This window comes from Protopterus annectens, chromosome 6.part0 (genome assembly GCF_019279795.1).
Source record: "Protopterus annectens isolate FY-2018-M chromosome 6.part0, PAN1.0, whole genome shotgun sequence".
Taxonomy (NCBI): Eukaryota; Metazoa; Chordata; order Ceratodontiformes; family Protopteridae; genus Protopterus; species Protopterus annectens.
This window is the reverse complement of record NC_056737.1, coordinates 1738367379-1738390665: the sequence shown is the minus strand read 5'-3', so window position 1 is coordinate 1738390665 and position 23287 is coordinate 1738367379. Positions and strand designations below refer to the sequence as shown.

The 23287-nt window shown below is 38.9% G+C and overlaps 1 protein-coding gene across 1 annotated transcript in view; it reads left to right on the top strand.

The window, feature by feature from the left end:
* Nucleotides 1–14118, top strand: part of ZFTA (zinc finger translocation associated) — a 460732-nt gene extending 446614 nt beyond the window's left edge. The window contains exon 7 of the mRNA XM_044075129.1: nucleotides 11146–14118. Within this exon, the coding sequence (XP_043931064.1) occupies nucleotides 11146–11486 (341 nt within the window). The 3' untranslated portion in view covers nucleotides 11487–14118. The remainder of the gene's footprint in view (nucleotides 1–11145) is intronic.
* Nucleotides 14119–23287: the final 9169 nt, after the last annotated feature.

Here is a 23287-nt window from a genome sequence, read left to right as displayed (position 1 = left end):
TTTTCTTTCCTGAACTTAAAAATGAGGGAGAAAGGACAATACATACCTTGGATGTCCACAAGCAACTCGGTACTATCATGACAGAACAAAATCTTTCAGATCTTCAGATGAATTACTCTTTTCTTGTGAAGGTAAGATGAAGGAACAACTTGTGTCAAAACAGACTATTTTCAAATGTTTGTCTTGAGATATTACTTTTTGTTATACTCACTACAACAAAACTGTTCCAGGCAGGGTTAAGGCCCACTGTATCAGGGCCTTGGATTCATTTATGGCTTTTTGGAAAAGGTTGGATTCTAGAAGCAGCAACTTGATCCTCTATTCATAAGCTTACAAGGCATTACAAACATGATTGCTTCTCCAAATTCAGATCAGGCTTTGCTAGGACCATTCTCCGGGGACTGTAGACCTTTCTCCTTCTACCTCCTAAATAAAGTAAGCCAGGGTAATTACCCATATAGCTAAGGCTACTGCAGCAGTGATCAAAATGGTAAGCATAGTACAGTTGGGTGAGTAAACTTACCATAACAGTAGATGTTCAAATGATCACTGTTGCAGTAGATGCTCCCTCTCCCCATACCTCTTAATTTTTGGTGTGCTGTTTATGCCAGGGTGTGAATATGTATATTTTGTTGTTCCAAGCATTGCCCTTTCAGGGCACAGCCTCCCTCTCTCTGTTGGCATGAAAGCTCTAAAGGGCTTGGCACCCAAACCTATGTTTATTAAGCTGATTAAAGGTTTGGGCATGTGGAAAGTACCCTGAAGCTTTGGAAGCTGTCCAGCAGTTTTACCCTTTGCAGGATATAACCCATATAGCTAAGGCTACTGCAGTGTTCAATACAGTGAACATCTGGAGTTGCCATACTGTCAGGCTTCAAAGAGTGGAGACAACAGTGGATCATCTCTTTGACCGATGAAGCTGGGACCTTATTTAAATCCCATGTCCTTTTATTGTTTTATTTGCTTCAATTTCTGTTACCTGTGGCTCTGTGTCTGGTGCTTCTCCTTGTTCTCTCAGTGTCCCACAGCCACTTACCTCCCCATATTGAGGGTTACCAGCTCTTTGAGTACCACCAAGCAAGGTGATCGTAAAGTGGGTTCTGGGAGGCAGAGACCTGGCAATTCATTACTCTTTTTGTTCCCAGGGATTTTGTTTTACCTTATGTGCTATGTGACGCTGCCTGATATGCATGCATATGAGCATTGGGAGGGATTCACCCCCAGCTATGTAGTGATATACATCTCAGTTACACAGCCTACCTCACTTTGTCGTTGGAATCTCTCTGTTGATATTCTATTTTCTGAGGGCAGTAATTGCCATTCTCAGAAGACTAAAATGCTTAGAAGGATTATATACCAAAATCCAAGGTAGTGTTATCTCGGAGTATTCTCCCTATCCAATGAGATGGTGATCTTGGAATTAATATTTAGAAACAGCAGAGATATGCGGGGGCATAGCCCACCCCCCCCCTCCGCATTGGGGGTGTATGTTTGCTAGGGGTAAAGGTCCTGTTGTAGAAATGCATTAAAAATGTTAAATCAGGTGTTGACATTCAGTGAAATTCTTTTGAAGTCATAGTTTATTTTTCAAAATTCCAGGGCTCACAGTTAAGTATACTTGTGCTTCTTGTATGGAGCCTAGCTGCTGACCTTACAACCACCAAGTCTGTCTCTACCAAGAGCAATGAGGTTAGGCCCACCCCAGCACAACCCATATCCTCCTAGCCTGAGAGAGACAATTAAGCATATGTCTCATCATTCTTTTAACTCCAGTCAACTCCTTCATTACCTGGACTGATGCTCTAACCTGTATCATCTTGTTTGTAATCAGGGCTTCTTCCCTTTATGCTGCCAAGCAGACTAACAAATTTCATGTTCACAGATAACAGTGCTTGACTAACAGTATTATGTGCTGCTGTGATTCTCTAAAATGAACTCTGGATAATAATTCAAAAGTTTCAAGTTTATGTGCCCCCAGGTCACTTTCAGTAGTGAACTTTCAGTCCCCATACTGTATGTAATGTAAAATATGTAAATTGCTAAAAATAAATATTTGGTGTTGGTGAATTAGTTCTGTTTGTATATTTGATGTATGTTTCATTTTCTCCACTGACCTCCTTTTAGGTCGATAGAACAAGTTGTTAGCCAACTGAAACATTCTTTGCAGGATCTAGACATATGTTATCCCAGTAGCTCAGCAACAGCTTGCAAAGAATGAGCTTCAGTGCATGCAACATGTTTACTTCACCTATCTTTACATAAGCAATAGAAACATGAAAAAAAATTTGCAGGCTTGCAAGCCTCTCTGTACCTCTACACTTCCTTACTTTATTATTCTCACACTGTTTTCTGCATGTTGAAAAAAGACTGAATAATAACAGACAATGTAAAACCTTTCTGTTTCTCTAGCAGTCTCTGAAGTCAGAACAGCCACTAAACACTAACATATGAGGACTATGAGCTTGCTCATATCTGAATCTATAGTGAAAGGATCATGTTTATATCACGTTATCGAAAGATGAAAATAGCAAACGCTATTTCATCGGCCCCAAAACATCTTCTTCTTCTTTCGGCTTTTCCCGGTCAGGGGTCGCCACAGCGGATCATCTGTCCGCTCATGATTGGCAGTGGAGTTTTACGGTGTTGAGTTGCCAGCCCAGCGCCCAACCTTCCACAGAAGGCACACACATGCACACACTCACACCTAGGGCCAATTTAGAGTGTCCAGTCCACCTACTGCATGTCTTTGGGAGGAAACCGGAGCACCCGGAGGAAACCCATGCAACCACAGGGAGGGCATGCAGACTCCGCACAGAAGGCACCCCAGCCGAGAATCGAACTGGAGAACCTCTTGCTGTGAGGCGGCAACACTAACAGCTGCACCACCGTGGCTGCCATCGGCCCCAAAACATCTAAACATGAAAATATCGAACATTCAGAACAGCGAATTTTTTCCCATGGAAAAATTTGCTGCTCCGAAACACATACACACAACACAAGCATATCAAACAAACCGCAACCACACACATACACTTAAATTCCTACATCTATAGCTACACTAAACTAAACATACACTACTATCTACCCACTTACCTTAACCCAAACCCTAACCCTAAGGTCCGTCACTATCGCTCACTCACCTAACCCGTGCCCTAACCCTAACTCACTTAAACCGCTCCTAACCCTAACGTCTTTCACTATCGCACACACACCTAACCCGCGCCCTAACCCTAACTCACTTAACCCGCCCCTAGGGGAAAACATACAAACAATCGCACACTTACCTGAACCCAACCGTAACTTTCCACCACAAGTTTCCTCCACAGACTAAGAATAGCGAAGCCACAGAAACGGCCAACCAAATTCTTTCCCGAGGAAAGAATTCGCTGTTCTGCAACTTCACTATTCTTAGCGTTCGCTGAATAGTGTTCGATATCAGAACATTCAAAGTTTTAATACTTCGATGTTCTGATATAGACCCAAAGGATCACCTGCCAATTCCAGTTGTTATACTCAGGCAACTGTAGCACAAGCTTGGATGATCCAAGCTAATGACTGTAAAACCACCTTTGCCTGTCTGCTAAATTATGTACATGCCAAAAAACTTCTGAAAGAAATGCAGGAGCCTGGACGAATTACAGTAAATATTGTAAACGTCATCTATGAACTCTAAGGAGTCATAAATAAAAGGTAGTTTGAAAAGAATAGTAGCAACTGGCTTCCTGAGCTTTGTCACACCTAAAAAAATAGCTACTCCATTCAGTATGTTTTATTTTTACAGGAGAAATCCACCCAAATGTCAAGTTTTTCTTTCCAAAAAGTGATCTTCCTTTCTTGTAATCCATTACTAAAAATGCTCCATACAGAAAAAAGCATCACTTAATAATTATCCCATTTGCTTTATCTCTGAACTGATTTCTGTTTGCCTTTCTTTGCTATCTTTGTCTTGTCTGTTAACATCGTGAAGGCTAGGTGGGCAGAGTAATTAGGTTATTTTACTTATTCCAAATGTACAGCCATTAAGAAAACAATGGCTGTTAAACATTAGCATTTAAATGTGCCTTATCATTTACAGATTGCTAGCAGCACACCTCAAATAAATGGTGTAGCCTGGCGCTGCAGTTAGGAATCTGAACAAAGGCAAGGCTTTCAGATTTAGTTTTCAAATAAACATGAACAAGAAAACTCCACTCTCACTTTATTTTTTTTCTCATTGCAAATTAGATATATTTCCCTTTAATCAAACTCTGAGTGCCACAGACAAAGAAAATATATTCATCTTCCTGTCCTGATTTTCTGTCAATGTATGATTTTGCATTTTTTCTTCACTGTATTTTCTGTAAAAGTGCACATTTTCTTCTGGTCTTTTGTTACAGTATCTTTGCATCATATACAGTATTTGATTGAGACAAGTCATTGAGTTGGAGAATTAAAGAGTAACATCAAATACTCTAATTCTAGCTAGACTATTGAAAACTGTGAATGCAACAAACTAGTTCAGCCCACATAACACCTATTAATCACAGGAGTTAGATTTCTGACACTTGAACATGAACAATGCTTTCAAGATTGCCATTCAACCAGTCCTTAAAATGCTGTCTCAGAGATGGCCATTAATACAAATCAAGTGAAGCAAAGTAATGAAAAGTGTGGTTTGATGTTGACAGTCAATGTAGGCAGTCACAGTACTGTTGTAAGCAGATGGAAGGAGAGAACCACAGTAAATGATCCTCTTGAAATACTTTTCTTTCTCTCCCTCCAAAATGACATCAGGGATGTGAAAGTATTGACTGTAAAACAAAATCATGCAGCATGGCAGACCCCTTTGATCACATTTTGGGATCTAACACAGAAGATAATGATAACCACTTATGATAAAGAGATATTAGTAATGCGAGAAAGTTCAAGGTATGCTGAAAGACATATGTTTTTTTTCAGTTATTGGGTGTGCTTCTACTTTTATGATACAAGCAGATGTAATTAAAAATATATGAAGGTGAAACTAACAGGAGGGTAGAATGGATGGAAGGGAAAACAAGGCCCAAGTGCAAACTAAAAGGGAAGACTCAGAAGGGTTTGGAAATATGCTAATGGGAGGATATTACAAATGTAAAATTTGTTATAGAAAACAAATGAGTCTTGGCTAGAAAAGCTATTGACTATTAAGTCTGGGAAAGAATAACATTAATGGCTAGAAAAGCTATTGACTATTAAGTCTGGGAAAGAATAACATTAATTAAACTTCAAATTAGTAGATTTGAATGGACCAAACCTGACACATTACCCAAGGTGCTTTACAAAGGGGTGAGTAGGTTTGCAGATATTTGTTTCTACTGCAGCTACAGAGGAGCATTTGGAATTGTAGGTATGATAGGGTGCTAAAATAATAAATAAAACCAATGTCCCTGTGATGATATGGATTAGTGCCAGCATAGCCAGCTGGAGTTCTGTAAAGAATGATATGTCCTTTGAACATCAAACTGATTTATACAAGATGCTTCTGTTACAAGTGTATTAGAACTGTGTGGCATTTGAACAGCACACTGATTTGTACAGATGCTTATGTTACAAAAGTGTTAGAACTGTATGGCATTTGAAAATCAAAATGTGTTTATAAAGTTGCTGGTGTTAAGAAATGTATCAACGGTGGGTCCTGCCGGAAAGAGAAGGAATATACATGTAGGACTGCATGTGTATATGTTAGTAAAGGACACTGGAAGAGGAGGGGTTAAACATCTAGCTTACTTCTTACTTTGGACCACCTGTTGGGCCATGGAAGTGCTTATCTCACAGCTCTGAATAGGACCAGAGACAGCATGTCTGGAAGAAGGCTTTGTTCATTAGCTCAGTCAAATGAGGGAAGCCCCAGGCACTGCCATAACATTAGCAAAACTTTAGATATGCATCTTATCACATCTATGCTAACATCCTATCTCAAGCTTCAAAGGGGAATAGCATGGAAACCTAGAGTCAGGTGATCAGATGAAGTCATTCTGCCAGCCATCTTGGAAATTTTAGATATTACAAAGAGAAATCTCTCAGTATTGAGTATTCTGTCTTGGGCCTGACAACAAGAAGGACCATTCACCACATCATATGCCTTGCCATATTAAGTAACTAGGGACTAGTAATTCTCCTAGATTCAGTTTGGAAAATATAGTGAAGCTTAGTTTAGATATTGTTTTTCTTTATTTGTCTGAGTCTGTCCATCAGTGTTATTTTCAATATTTCCTCTGATTTGAACTCTGGGGTTTACTGTAAATATATATTAAGTATTTTCATGTTCTTTCATTATTTATTATTAAATATATTTAAAATGTTTGTTGTGGATGGTCATTTTAGAAAGTGTTTATCCTTTGAGAGTGATTGCATTTATTTGGTGACACTGTGTGGGCCACTCCAGAAGGCCTAGCTCTCTTGGGCAACTACTAACATTTGTATTAATATTACACAGTATAATTGGACACCCTTTGTTAAGGACCTTAGAGTAGCTGATTGTGGAGTGTCTGGCGGCAGTGATAACTACCTTGTACTCTGGGCAGAAGGGGCACAGCAGGTAAATCTGTGCCAGCCTTTCACAGGTGTGTGTGTGTGTGTGTGTGTGTGTGTGTGTGTGTGTGTGTGTGTGTGTGTGTGTGTGTGTGTGTGTGTGTGTGTGTGAAGATTCAAATCTCACAGTGTTTTGTGTCAGCTACATGTTGCACGGACTTGGCTTGGACACTCAGCTAAGGACCTTAACCCTACAGTTGTACCAGTGGGGAGTCTTATTGGAAACCTGGAGGGAGACAGATATAGAGAAATCCAGACTTTGGCTGGGTGTGTTCCCTGTGTGCTCTTAAGTGAAATTGTGCTTGATGCAGAGAGGTCTGAATCTGTAAATACTGTGTGTATCCATTTGTATTCCAAATGAACATCTCTCTCCAGGGTCGGTGGTGAGAATTCAGGCTCCTTGATTACTGGCCCAGAGAGGGGACATTACAGTCCTATAGAAGAAACTGTGAAATTATTTTTGGAAGCTGTAAGTAATATATCATTTTAAAATATGAAGTGGGCTGTTGTTTGTAGAGTTAAAGTTGAAACGTTATAATTTTCTTGAATGTATGGTTGTTGGTCATCAATAAAAATATTATATTTCAAGTAAAACTGAGTCAAAGGAAATCTCTACCCTATCCTACAGTTTAACTCAATCCTTAGTTTTTGTTTCTCACTGGAGTATGGTTTAGTTATTAGAAACCTGCTTGTACTTTATAAAACTTTCACTTCCTTGCCTTAGAATCAAAGGAAGGGAAAGCCCACCCACCTTTTTATTGAGCTCAACTTCTCATGTGCTTTGGCAGAAACATTTGTTTCAACCTGCATGCCCTATCACAGACACAAAAATCTGTAGTTTTTCCTGTTGGGTACTACATAGGTAACAAGTCTCACCAATAGCAGCAACTGCTATTACAAAAATGCAAAGTACTGTTGTTCCCTGCTGGGATAGGGCTACCACCTTTCTTTCTGCAAGGCTGTCCTGATTTTGACAGTTCTGCATGTGTGTGATGGAAATATTTTCTAACTTTTTAAAAATTTTACAGAAAACTTTAAAACAACATTTAAATCACCTTAGTATCATACAAAATAGGAAAAACAGCCAACATTGCACATCACAGAGTCTTTATTTTGGTAATAAGACAACAGTATTTTTCATTGTTTTGAAGTTATGGTTTGTCCTGCAAAATCTCAAGATTCAGTAAGAATGGCCCACCTTGGTCATCCAAAAAAGGAGGCAACTCTAATAATTGACCACATTTTTGTATAATGATTCAGTTGTAAGATGCAATATTTTCTATCACTGCAACAGTTAAAAGAAAGTGGTGTTTTAGTTTTGCAAACAACACACAAAGCTACTAATTTGTCATGTTCAAGAATTATGGTTTTGACAAAGTGTTCGTATGCTGTAGTGTAATAAATCAAAGTATGCTGTAGTATAACAAATCAAAGGGTGCAACACAAGTGAGAAACTAGTGTTTGAAAACATTTATGCCTCACTTTAAAAGAATGTCGTAACCATACAAATTAGAGAACAGATGGTTGTACCTTTTTGCTACCGTGTTTAGAAAATATTTTAGATAAAAAAGTAAGCACATTTCTGTAGCATTCAGGATTTAAAAAAAGCCTTCCTATTGAAGACACTGGTAAAGAGCAGAACCAGTTCTTTGACATGTCAGTTAATAGCTCTTGGATTGCCCTTTTAATTTTGACACCTGAGGAAGGATGTGCGAGAGGGTCTGTCAATGCTCCTTCTAAGACTGCAAACTGGCAATCCTTACAAAAACCTGCAGTTTAATTATTTTCTTTGGCTGGAGCTGTATAACTGATGTGAATAGTTTCAAATGAGCTGTGAGAGAAATGTGTGTGATGGTCATACAGGAGAAAAATATCAACAGTCTTGCCACATAAGGTCTGTAAGATAGCAATGATTCACACTATTTCCACTATATGTCAATGTGATGGAAAGATAACACCATTTCCTTATGTCTAGCACGACTCCTATAAGAGGGACATAAAAACAGTAAAACAAGATTACATCAGTGTGGCAGGCCCCATAATGGCCATTTTGTGAAAACATATAAAAACTTTTAAAGACTCTTAAAGAGTGATTTTGATGCATTAAAATAGCTCAGAAAACAAAGATACGAAGGAAAAAAATTGAGTTAACAGATATGGAAATCACAGGAAGTTTGTGGCCACTGAATCTTACGACTATTATGCCTTGCTAGCACCCACCCTAGACTGCATTATCCTTCTCAAGAAGGGCTAGACCAGTTGAGCCTAAGATGAATTTATGAATACTCATCCAATTGTCCAGATGCCATATGAAGCAAAGTCCATCACACTGCTTTATCTGAAGGGGGAGTCCATTCCCGAGGTAAGGGAGATGCTGAACAATGAATCTGTTTCTCTACCCTGTTTTACTGATCTGCTGAAGCATGTGTAGATCCTCTATTCTGGTATTTTGGGAATGTTTGATTTATGAAGGTGCAAGAGATCCTAGACTACTGGTTCCCTGACTGCTAGGAAGGCAAGGCAGAGGTCTCCTCTGAGGAGCTTATAAGACATAGAAAACTGGGACAGTATTTCTAGTTTTTTGTGGTAACTTAGAAATTCTGTTTGGTACTTCACAAAGGGGGCAATGTAGTCTATGACTGGTCTGATCAGTGCTAAATCCAAGGGGGCGGTAACATCTTTACATCTGGATATTTCCTTGGCAGTCAGCTGTGCCAAAGAGAACACTTTCCTAATGACTGTTGCTATGTGGTGATCAAAGGAGAGGGAATTATCAACCCAGAGTCCCAGATTTCTAACTGCAATTTTGTTTTGAAGTGGAGATGGTTTGTCTGCCAAATGTGACAGTTTTGCATTTTTTAGCATTTAATTTCAGCCCATGTTCAACACGCTTGGCATTTATAAGTATAAATTCCCACTGGCAGGTTTATGGTCAGAGGGGGATTTAACAATGACTCCCAGTTTACAATCTTCCACAAATTTGGTTCACCACAGGACTTTATTTTTAGTCTATAGCTCAGAAAAATAATTACCAAACAAAAGCTGTCCCAGCGTCTAGGCCTGCAGGACACCACTGCTCACCTACATGTTCTCTGATGCTGCCTCTGTCACACATGCCATGTGGGTTCTGTCTTTTAGTCAAATATCTGTCCATCTTACAACATAGAGGTCTACTTGTAACACATTTAGTTCATTAATTATGCTATCATTGGGATGGTGTCAAATGTCTTGACCAAATCAAAGTAGGCTTGTATGTACAGTATGACTGCTGTCAACAGCCTGTGTTACCTTTTCAAAGAAGTTTCTCAGGTTCATTAGACAAGATCTACCTTTTACAAACCTAAATTGCTGATGATATACCCTGATTAATGTCTATAATCAAATCTGTTATAATGTGTTCCTTAGCCTGACAAATGACACTCATCATGCTGATGGGCCTGTCATTTCTGGGGTCAGTTTATGAAAAGGCATCACCAGTGCTGTACACCATATGTCTGGGACTGAGCCTTATCACCACAGTCAGGTTAAATAACTTATGAAGAGGATCAGTCAGGGCATGTTTAGTGCTATTTAACAGATTAGTATGTTAGCAGGTCCCACAAAGAAAGTATATGTTCTTTAGTAATGATTGGGGAGGTTGAGAGATACAGGAATCGTAAGCCTTAGTATAGTTATTTTAGAAGTGAAATTTGCACAATATTTATTTGCTAGCATATTGGCAGTGTCCACCAGATCTGTGTACATTTTGTCATTTAGTATGAGTTATGTGCATTGTTTAGTGCATTTCTCAGTTTTTCAGCATAACTAAGAAGAATATGCAGTTGTCCTTGGCTTCAGGAGCCAGCCTCGGGTCATGGGCTGTTTTAGTAGAATTAATAGTCTTTTTCACATTCTTAGTCACATTCCTAGTATCTCCTTACCTTGGGAGTCTTTAGATCTGTTGTAAACTCAAATTATTTTTCCACTTTTATTGTTGATCTTATTTATGTCAGTGGACAATTAGTGTGGTTTGCTTTTAAATTTCTCATTGAGTATGGATCTAGATGGGACTGTCAATTCTATATGATTATTTATGTGGGTATAAGATTCCTTTGCAAATTTATTTGCTGAAGTGATGTCTGGGATGATGATACAAGTGAGTTTTGAGACTTCATTATATAATTTGAGGATATTTGTGCATTTGAATCCTGTGAATTCTGTTGTATTTGCTTCAGGGGATTTAGATAGTTTGAGGGAAAATATTACTAGCTTATGGTCTGACTTAATTTGAGAAGGAGCTACAAATGGAGTTGTACATCTTGACACTACATTTGTAAGTACTAGGTCAAGAATATTTTGATATTTTGTCTATTGAATTTTTAGATCTAGAAACTACTGTTCATATCCTGTGTCATAGGTTTAGGTACTCCAGTCAATTGATAGGTAGGTAGTCTACCACAATAATGGAGTTACTATGTATGAAGAGTTCATATATAAGTCTATCTAAAGTTAAAAGAGGTTAGCGGCATTTAACACTATTTGTTTTAGCCATATTACTACTGAAAGTTAACTATTTCTGAGTTGTTTTATCATAATGTCGTCTTTCTTTTTCCACAGACAATGATGAATCCAGCTTTAGTGATTCATCTGTGGAGTCTACTCGGCAAGGAACTTCTCCCTACAATTCATCATTTGAGCAGCCATCTGCATTTCATTTTGATGGAAAGAGGCCAAGGAGCAGCTTCGCTCGGGAGGACACAATGGATGTGTCAGTCAGAGAATTTCTACATGTCTATAACAGGGGAAACAGAATGCTCTGTGATAAAATGGATAGCATTGTATCAGTTTTTAGACAGCTAAATGACAATCTGACTCGCCTTAACTGTAAACTGGACAGACTTTACCCTCCAACATTATGTGGTGTTCAACATTCACATTCAGAAACTCAAACAGACTGAGGCTTGGCAAAAAAAAAAATTCTAGAACTGCGCATGTGACTTTTAACAAGCTATCATGTTTTGTTGTAACTTTCACTTCCTTTATTAACTCACACATACTTAAATAACATTATTTAAACATTTGAGTACAAACTTCTTATTTAGAAGGATCTTTTAAAAATCTGGATTTTTTTTAACTAACTGAAAACAGAAATCTGAGTATATTTAGACTACACATAGAAGTTGTGTAGCTACCTAGATGGAATGAGCTCCTTGAATCCCAGAGTGAATCAGACATTCCCATGGATTCAGGGATTATTTGGCAGCATCAGACTGCATTTCAGCAGCTGCTAAGATGTGGAATGTTTCTAACATTTGAGCTGCCTAATGTAAAGGAGATCAGATGAAGGAATGAAATGTGTAACTTGAAGAACACTAACAGAAGTTTTTTTTTTTTTTTTTTTTTTTAGTTGTTAGCCCACATGCTGGCTGCAAAGTCACAATCTGTTGGCTGTGCCTATTAGAATTGATACATAACCTTTTAACTGTATTGTCTGATCACTGGAAGTTTCCAGAAGTTTCTTTTAGTTAGCTTTATTACCCAGTTTTCACACATATTGCAGGTGTAGGTAGGCTCATTGTGTATTAATCATTAGTATTAATATACTGATTTGTCCTTTACATACATTTTGAGAGTCACACAAATCTAAGTTACTGTCACTTTTTTACTTGTGCTTTTTTCATGTTAAGACAAAAGCAGCCCTTATTTTTTAAGTTTAAATCAGAGAGGTCATGTACAGAGCAGGTCTATTTGTGACTGTATTCAAATTGATTTGATTTATCTGACTCCATATTTTTGAACCAAACTTTCAGAAATAACTCTTTATAGAAGAAATGTTCACAGAGAGCAGAAACTAATTATTCTGAATAGCTAATGTGATTAGTGGTAGTGTTTTAGTGGAAGCTAGTAGCTGTACTTACCTATAGAAAGTCTTAAACTCCTCTGGTAATGGAAAGACATAATATACAACTGTTGCTAGGGATGTTGAGGCTTCTGGTCAATTAGCTGCACTTCTTGTAAACACAGCATGCTGTTCATGATAACTACATAGGTAGATAGCCATTGTGGACTTCTCAGGAATGATGCACTCTCACATAGCTCTGGGTGAGCCAGACGTTTAGAAAAGCACCAAGATCCCTCTGAGTTAGAAGGGCTGCAATGTATGTTTTGAGTGTAATATTGTATTTAAAAGCTTTCTAACTGCTGACCAAAGATTATTCAGTGATTACCATATCACTGTATCCTCACCAGCATACTGGTGGGGCGGTAGCACTTTTGTATTACCATATGAGAGATCAAGTCTCACACGCAATCCTGCAATCATCGTTTGTCCACATATTGCAGTGAGATAAGTATCAATAAGGTGTACACCACCTAGTGAACAAAAAGGTACACATAAGGGAAGGAGGGAAATGTTGAAAGAAGAGAGCAGATACAGCCCTCCCCCTTTAATAAAATTTACTTAGCCATTGTTTTACAAAAATGTAGCTAGAGATATCTCATATGAGGACATATAAAGTAAATAGAATGTTCATCTACCTGGTGTCAGTATACTACAGCAGACTTTTCCATAATGGTCATCTGTGAACTACAGGACCACTTCCCATAAGTACCATTGTTTGCAACAGTTTTAGGAAAGCTTTCTCCCTCCTCATCACATTTGATTTCATTGGTAGTTATACATACAAAGACGCACAGACACTCATGACTACCTTACAGTTAATATTATTTTTGTTTGCATTAAAGCCATGATCACTTTTTATCTGTTACATTCAAATGCTTTATTCTAAGTACGCCTTGGTTGCTCTTCATAGTTTGATATAGTTCAGATTTCCTCTTGAAATAAGGATGGAAAGAACATCATGACAATCAATGAAAATGAGATTTGTGTTTACTGTCTCTTATTTGATGTCACTATCCAAGTATGCATGCTTTATTATAGGTTTAATGTAACTACAGGGAAGTAAATTAAGGTGTTGCTAAAGTTTTTTTTTTTTTTTTGGAAGAGCAAGATAGCATCTGACTACTGTCCTTGCATTATTCATATCCTGAATTTTATCAAAGGAGTCTGAAGAAAAAGTAATACCATTTTCCTCGCATTAAAAACAGAACAGTATTTGACTCTGGACAAAGAAAAGGACTACTTTCTGTAAATGAGTTATATGCTTTTCTTAAATGAGAATAGCTTGTTGACCACTGTAATGTTATATGTGGGTGACCTTCTTGGCTTCATTTGGTTCTAGGTAACTGAACACAGTTGCATCTTCTGCTTTAGTGGTAATCTTGCTGACAGTACTAAAAGTAAATGCTTAACATATGGGTCATTCCTGCACAGATTCATAATATGAATCAAAAATAGCTAAAGGTGGATATCAGTCCCCTGACATATCTTTTCAGCAATCTAATGTCCCCTGAGGGATGTGCAAATGTAATCTTGTGCTTTCACCTTTTGGGGGGAATCCAGCTATGTATTTCCTTGCTTCTCGCTTCTTGTTTGACTCATGAGATGAATGGTCAACCCATTCTGTTTCACAAATTCCTCTACAGTTTTAATGCATCAGTCTAAGTAAAACTTGCTTCATTTTATTAGTATATTGAAATATTGTGGATGATTTTGTACCATTTGTAATGATGCCCCAATATAAAATTACCAATAGTTGCTCTTGTGAGCACTGGATACCTTCAAAAGGTCAGCATTTTCAATGTATTTTATAATTTGGAGAGCATCGTAACAGAGATAATTGTGTAGGATGTACTAAGTTAAAAAATTTGCAGAGTAGACTATGGCACTGTATGTATGTTCTTTGTACCTTTTTCATCCCAAACAAGTGGCTAATATTAAACATGTTCTTTATAAAGCAAATCTTCCCAAGGAAAGATACAACACAGAAACTTCCTGTCGGAAAAATCAAAAAAAAGAAAGAAAGAAAGAAAGAAAAGGGAGAAACTTTGAAGCATACATTGGGTGCTGTACAGGGCAGATGTTACTGACCAAGAAATCCATGTTTATGCCATTGAGACTGCCACCCCCCTTACTGCTAGAGTTTTGTTCAGTCACATGTACACTGTATATGAAAGGCTGCTCTGTCTCCCTTGTTCTCCCTACCATCTCTCAGCCTTCGGGAGGTAGAGGAAGTAGAATTTGGGCAAGCTGCCTTAACGCCTGTTAGGTTATATAATATTTCTGGTAGAGAAAATGGTATCTCACACCTGGCTATCTTTCCCCAGATGTCCAGAGTGGGACCTAAGTCTGAACTTATTCTGATTTCAGCTACAGAAACTAACAGTGTTTCTGCTGCCTATTTGCTCAATGATTTACTAGCAGCTGTGGTTGGGACATGCATTTCTCATTCTGTTGTATAAGCAGAAATCCAGTACTGGAATTCCCGTGACAGAATTAGTCCGTTGTGCATTCAGAGATTCTGCTGTGGCCTCTGTAAACTATAAAGTATTTGCCCAGGATTACTTTTCTTTGCTGCAGAAGATAACCAAAGCTACAGCACCTCCCACTAAGTCACCTACTTCAGGGACTCTGTTTACAGGAAAAAAGAAAAAGACCCTGCATCTCCTCTTATTCTTTCTTCAAGTTCTAAAATGGATAATGTCAGGAGCTTACACAGGCCAGATTTTGTCTTGCCTTGGTCTGGAGATTGACCATGGAGACAAGTATTCCTTTTTATTTGGCTCTTTTCAGCAGGCAGATATGAAGTATATTGAAGAGATCTTTTTAAATGAGCTACCAAAGAGTAACTTTGTAATAGAAAAGATGTTTTCAGTTGCTGAAATTTTGTGTATGTCAACTGGAATTGGACTTGGAATCAATTAGTGACTTTGGTGAGTGATGGACCTGACAAGGGAGGATGGATTTGCCCATCCTGAAGAGATAGGATGGTGGATCTGGATGTGTACTGCATAAATTCTGTTGGAGGAGGCAGTTAAGATGTAAATATGCAGCCTTAGAGTGGGCATTAGGCCCTCCAAACCACTGATGAGTGGTAGTCTTCAAAGTATGCATGCAGGAGCATGCAGTCACATAGAAAAGGCATTGTGGGACTCCACAGTGATGCAAATCATGCATCCTCCTGCCCAATACAAGGGTTAAGCTGATCCAAAATACCATTATAGCCTGGATGCCAAAGAAGGCACAAAACATTCTCATTGCTCTCTAAACACTGATGTTTTCTAAACCTCTGGCACTATTATTCTGGATGAAATCCCTGGGTAAGAGAACAAATAAATGTTATCCAGTTGTGGGGAAGGCTGGATGGTCAGCAGGTACTGAGGCAAAAAGCAATTAAAAAATTAAAAGAAGTGTAAAGACCTAATAGCTAATTGGAAACTGCAGGAGTTGGACCCTGATCAGAAAGTATTAGCAATTCAAATGTTTATTTGCCATTAATACTGTGTAATTTCTTGTATGCATAAACATTTCTCTACTTTTTTTCTTTGGGGGGGGTGATGCAAAGCAAAACCCTGGGTCACCTGAGGAAAAAACTTACCTACCTATAGAAATTGGCAGTCTATGAATACTATATAAATGCTGGAAGGTGGTGGGCAAGATAACATTGTCTTTTTTGTGGGTTTGATCAATATGGTGTTTTTTGCAAAAGGCAGATAGTGGACCTTTTTGTTATTTATAGAGAAGTTATGTAAGCTCAGAACTGGGTAGTAGTAAAGTTAAAAACAGAGGAATGTAGACTATTACTAGTCCATATTACTGTTAAGTTTGGGTCTGTATAAAGTTTAGGTCATGTGAAGAGACATCCAGAAATTAGATATTTAAAATCATCTTGTTGAGGTGATCGGATTGATTTCATGGACTAGGTTTCAGCAAAGGATTCAGTTAAGAGACCATGATTCATTTACAGAGTGATAAAAAATGTAATCTTAGGAGGGATCTTTCACAAAAGGCGGTAACCTGTGGGAAAAAGGATCAACTTTACAAGCTTGAAGTGTCAAAACTTCGAACTGCAAATGCTTGAGACTATAAGATTGAAGTTTTGAAACTTCAAAATTGTAATAAATTTTTTTTTACGTTTTTGCTGAGGGGCAAGCCCCCCTGTACCCCCCCCCGATAAATAAGTATACCAGCTCCGAGATCATGATACAGTGAGGAAAAGGTAAATTTCCTGTTCCATGCTGTATGGCAATCTCCATTCAAAATGTTCGAAGTTTCATAACTTTGACCTTATGGTCTTGACCATTTGCAGTTCAAAGTTTTGAAACTTCGAGTTTGTGAAGAGAATCAGGGGAAAACGGTTTAAAAGAATAAAGGGAACAAGGCTGGAAACCAAGTAGATTAAGTCAGTCATATAAGATAATTCTTTTAAACATCCTATAAGAGTGCACTTTGAGTAGCTCTTGTCTAAATTTGTGGGTGAAGATCTGGGACAAAAATAGTGGCAGATTATATACTTGATTCCCATGTATACTGCTTGCCCTTGCAAATTCTAAATTTTCACATGAAAATACCTCCACAAGTTTTCTAGACAATCATCAGGTGTCAACTCATTTCCTGATTGTCCAAGGCACTGTTGGACATGTGAGGAAGAGTCCCATTGTGTTGGTAGTAATGTGTTTTGGGACTGCCTTTGGGGGATGTGATCAGAATATGAATAGACATTACTGAGATTCATTCTGCTTTTTTTTTTTTGCAGAAAAGGCCATTAAAAAGAATTGGAAGCAAGTTGATCACCCATTGACTGAGGACCTTGTTAGTCTGCCGAATTATTTAGCAAAAACTAAAGAGTCAGTAACTGGAGAGAATACCCATTAGTATAGTAATAAATGCCTGCCCTGGCTCTAGTCACAGAGCAGGGAAGCTCGATATCCTTGTTAACTTTCGTGGCTTCTCTAGGATAGATACCCAACTCATCATGTCAACTTTCTTGAGTTATAGAGCTTTTACACATAACTTGTTACGGTAATCCAGGTTTGCTTTTTTTATGTTTAACTGTCAAAAGTTGCACGGTTATTTTGTCACATGTGACTTTAAAGTTTGTTAATCAGTATAAAATTGCTTAAAAGGGGGGTTAATTAAAAAATTGGGAAGGAGATAATACCCTGGGAAAGTTTCATATGCTGAGCTGCTTAATGCCTGACAATATTAGTTCTACAGTTAACAATGGTAAACTTATGTACCCGGCTCTAACATTATGGTAAGTATATAACTTTCATTTCTTCTGCTGCCCTTCCTCCTGGTGATTAGCTGGATCCTGTGGCTAACCAGTCTACTCCCAGAGAAGGGATCTCTTGGGTTATCTGGTCTTGGATCATTGGTATTCACAGCTGGAGACTCTCTTCCTAAGGAGGACAAGCAGGTTCTCATTGAGAAAGTTTTATCTGGTTATCCTGCACCATGGCTGATTTATGAGAGCTTAGACATTAAGAATTTAATTGTTTGGTGGCATCTGAGTTGCCAGAATGGGAACACAACCATAAGTGAGTTTAGATTTGAAGCCCACAGCAACCTGGCTCAGTACAAGCTTCACCACAGCTCTTGATGTGTGTAGCTAGCACATTATCTGGATTTGGTTTCCAGTCTCACAGTGTCATATATGACATGGGTAGGTTCATGAGTAGTCATTAGACATGCAGCTTAGAAGACCATTGAGGAACCTAGCACAATTTCCCAATTGTCCAAGAGCACCGTCTGGTTTAGTCTTGGAAATAATCAAGGATGTCTAACCTTCTCACCTCACCCCTTCTACCCTGGATAAATAGCTGAATTTGCCAGCCAGAAAACTTGTTATATCTCCCAGTTCCATGAACATGGTTCCATTTACCAGCAGTTCAGTACACTGTTGTGTACTCCCTTTGAGGTTTTGGATATAGATGAAGAAGGCCTTATGATTGCCATTGGCCTGTGATGCTATTTTTACCTCAAAAATTGCTTTGTTGGACTTAATTAGTCCTCTTAGTTGTCTCTTCAGTTCAATGAGAGCGTTTTTATCATTTTTGGTTTTACACTTCCTAATTTCAGCTATGACTTTTTTTCTTTTGTTATACAACCTGTTTAATTTTGGATTCCATCAGGGTGGTTTGTTTTTTTAAGTTAATTTTGGCCTTACTTCTGGTAGACATAGCCATCTGTATATAATCATTGACATGGTTGTACAGAACTTAAATGAATAATTATGTATAGGCTGCTGTATTATCTTGGTTTGAACGGGCTTGAATCATGACAAGTTATTGCTTAGTAAAAGGTAGTTTGCCTTGGAGAAGTTCCTAACTGGCAAGGTTTACTAGGGTTACAGAATCAATTTTTTATTTTGAATGAGACTGGTTTGTGGTCTGACCTTACCAGAGAGGATAGGACACTGGGGTTGGGGGGTGCAGAGTTTTTCCATATTTGTGAGTACCAGGACCAATATGTTTGTATCTCTTGTAGAAATATGTACTACCTTGTCCAGGCTGTTTGTGTTTACAAAGTATAGGAATACCTGCACCTGCAAATTTGGGATTGTGTAGGATTTCCCTGTTTATACAAGGATAATTAGAGTCCCTCATGAGTATGGCGTTTGGTTGAATGGTGAGTGACCCCGCTAGGTCTAAGTATGAGCTACAGGGTGACCTACAGCTTGCTATAATACGGTATGGGATTTTGCCCATGGTAATCTGGACATGGAGAAACTCCAACATGTCGTCCTAACTAACCAACCTAGAAGTATGCTTGTTTTTGATGTAGATCGAGACACCTCTAAATTTAGTCCTTGCCCTATGCAGTTGCTTGTCTGAATGTATGGAAGGAATGCTGGGGTGCACTCTGTGGTTTTAAACCATGTCTCAGTAACTGCACAGATGTCTGCATTTTCCAGAGTAAAGAGAGCTTAGAGGCAGTGGCGCTTCATGTTTAGACTTCTGGCATTGAGCAGTAGCACCTTTAGATTTTCCTGGGTAGATTCTGCCATGCTGGAAATTTTGTCAATTTGCCATTGCCTAAAAGAGACTCTATGGAGGAAGACTATGTTTTATCCCATATTTGAAAGCCTAGATTGGACAGGTGCAGACCATCCTTAGCAAAGCAACATGGTTTGTTAACCATTTCCCCCTATGCTGAAAAATGTTATATCCCCCTGGAATGACACCAGAAAGTTAGCCAAATATTAAGGTTAATCATGTTCTGTTCATATTGTGGTATCATCCTTGGTGAAGGTAGACTGCTCCCCACTTCTAGGCACATACCAGCCTTTGATATACAGTCCGAGAGCTCCATAATGTTTCTGTCTCCATATAGTCTAGGGAGGTATGTCTCTGGTCATTTACGTCTACATGGACTATGACTGAATCATACTGATACCTGTGTTGCAATGATCTAATTGTGTGCATACCTTGAAAGATCCTGGTGGCCCCTGATAGGCAATTAACCATTATTTTCTCCTTGTATGTTTTACAATGGATTTCCCTATGACTAGAGCCCTGGGTAATGTATTGGCATGCTGTATGGGCTCGGTAATTGAGGGTCCTCTAGGTATGACTTTATGTGCAGTGTTGTGTTGTTAATTTTTGAGTGCTTTCAAGTTTACTGAGTATAATTTCTGCAAGTGGAATGTCTGGGAGGTATCTGGGTTTTTGGAAGATTGCATTTAAGTGCCTTAGCATAAGTAGGTCTGCGTGCGGGGTGAGTACTGTGTAAGTTTTTGACAATCAGATTGTTTTAAGTGCTTGTACTCTACAGTTTTGCATCCAGAGACATTATGTATACGCATATTTTATACTGTATTTCTTTGAGGATTAAATGATTGTCAATGAACATTAGACAATTGTCACATTGTCTCAAGTTACTCCATATACACAAAACTGGCTGAAGACAAATTTGAGAAAGTGCATATCCATGATGTCAGGTCCTTTATTGGGTGAGCTACAAGGGTGCCGTGTATGAGCAGCTAATAGTGGGCTGACTAAGGATGCTTTTGGGACTAGAAACTAGACTAGTCTGTATAATACTAAACCCAGTGTGCAGTGCTCCTTAACATGTAAACTAGATGCTCTATGCTACCCAATGCATGAAGGAGTTGATCTACACTCACCAAGTTACTGATAGTTTCAGAGGTAGTTTTATAGGGAAAATGTGGTTTCTATGTGTCTGCATCTAGACAGGGCACTACTAACTGCCATTGCTTGATGAGCAGCAGTATGTAAGCATGATGAATTTATACAGGCACTTAATACAGGAAACTGGCTTGTAAGCCTTTTGGCCAATAAATCAACTACATTTACTTATGTATTTCCCAACTCAGATAGACTTGGCCACCACCTACTGCTACTAGATGGATTATTGGAGTCCTGTTAATGTAAAAACACAAAAAAGATTGCTTGAGAGTGTATGTTACCACAAAACAACTTTAAGAAACTAGCTGTACAAGGCCATTTTAAGTCAGCCAGACAACAGCAAGACGGTTTGAGCAAGTGCAGTGATTTCAGCTGTAAATACAGATAAATGCATAAATAAAACCGGAAATAGTCAATCAGGGATTGTCTTGCCCCTCCATTGCTAGTGAAATAGCCCAAGAAGATGGTTCTAACAGCCACACTCTCTCACTCCTAACTGTGGTCTGGGACTACCTGAAGAGTTTTGGTTATCTTGGCTTAGTGAACCATCACAAAGAACCAGTGTGACACAGATACAATCTCCTTCAGCAATATTCTGAAGCTCAATGATCCTTCCCCAGGAAGAGTTTTGTTGTTAGTTCAGTTCATTTCAGTGGATCTTTTGAGATAAGCCTGGATTTTGTTCCTCAAAAAGGCCATAGAGGCTGTTCTGGTGTCAAAGGAGGAGTATAGTTTACTTCTTCACTTTCTTATCATGTAGGAATCAGAAGACTTTCAGCCCTTTTGGACCACAGCAGTTTACACCAGCAGATTTGGCACATTCTGTTTTTGATGGCCACCCAATCTTGGAATGTGACTGGATTGTTTCATTTGGTTGAGTAAATATGCTTTAGCACATCAACATTTGATGTCTGAGACTATTTCAGTTCACTGTGTGTGTAACTGCCAGAAAAAAATGGTACCATTTGGTCTTTATTCAATGCCCAGAGTCTTCACCAATGTGTTAGGCATTAGACATTATAGATGAAGCCTCCAGGTGTTGCATTGGCTGATTGACTGTCTTTGTTAATCCAGGGACTCCCTAGAGGCAGCCTTCCTTTCTGATCCTATATTAGAGGAATTCATTTATCAGGGCTAAGTTAGCCATCCTCCAGTACCGATCATTCCTGCACTTTGAAAGGGCTCAGGATATTGTGGTCTTGGCATCCTTTATGAGGACACAGAGCAGAGTCCAGGCCCACACTCTGTTATGCATTGGGTATTTATGGCAGTCATAATATTAATGGTACCATTTGCATGACTGAGATTGATGTCACTGCAGTGTGGTTACAGCACCACCACATGCTCACAGGCAAAAATTTGGGGTTATATTCTTGTCGCCATGCTCTGGAGTGGTGGACAGTCACCATTTACCTCCCATTGAGTCTACTGTTCTGCAGCAGAAGGCATCGCTGACTCTGATAATGGACACTTAGTTTGCAGATTGGCTAGCTAGTCTTGGCTGTCACATGTTGCAGGGGCTATGATTCCCCTGGAGAGGTTCTTGACACTAATTTGTTGAAGTTCAGAACAGTGATATTGGCCCCAGAGGCCCTGGAGAGACAGCTGCTTCTGGGGCCTCCTCCTGAATATTCAGACAGGCACTCCTCCATCTTGTAGTACCTGAACAAGTAAGGGGAAACAAGACTGCTGACAACCCCACCATGATAAAGTGTTGATCTGTCATTGGGTCACAAAGACATCATTAATAGCATCTGCCAGATCATTCACCTCCATATCAGCCACTGCCAAAACTTTCAGAAACCATGCCTGGTCAGTGTCTTCTAGATGTGGAACACTCTGCAAAGATCAATTTGTTTGCCACTTGGGAGATCACTGTCCTTCCTTTGTCTGCACAGTTCAGCTTTGTAAGGGGGAGTATGAGCATGTTCTCTACCCTGTGGCCCAGGGAGGTCCTGTGTGCATTCTCACCATTCCTGCAGTTTCCATGCCTTATCACAAAGTTCAAGGAAGAAGCAAAACTCTTTTGCATTCTTATTGCACAGAAATGTGTTTTCCACCTGTAAGATGCCTAACACTATAGTAAATTATCTTGATCCTAACCAAGGATATTACTTATAGTTGGAGGGGATAGACTGGCTACAACGTAGGACCTAGGTTCTGACATATGTTGTTTTTCTCTGCCAGATTTGCTGGCTGATGTCAGAGTTCACTGAGGCTGCTAAGGAGCTTTTCAACTGGTAAGCCATAACTGCAAGTGAAAGTGGTTCTCACTTTGGGTGTAGCAGTATCCTATACCTCCCCCAGTATCTCAGATATCTGTGTGACATGAGCTTCAGTTATTCTATGGTCAAATCATGAATTTATTTGGAAAAATTAACCCAACCTCCTTTTTGAGTCTAGTTTCATTCATCTCAGCCAGATGTATTTATGAACTGCAGACTTTAATATATGAAGGACTATATATAAAATTCCCTTCCTTGTGCCTAAATAGGTCTCTGAAATTTCTTTGGACCAATCTTTCAATTTACCCCATATCTTTCAAAGGTGGACACATTCTTCCTGTTTTGAATATGCATATACATGTAGCTCAAAGTGAGAACAAAACCATTGCAACTGCCTAATCATCCATTTGTGTCATTTATGAAGGGTAGGCGTGGCTCAGTTGTTACTAAAACATCCATGGTGAAATGGTTTGACAGACTGCATA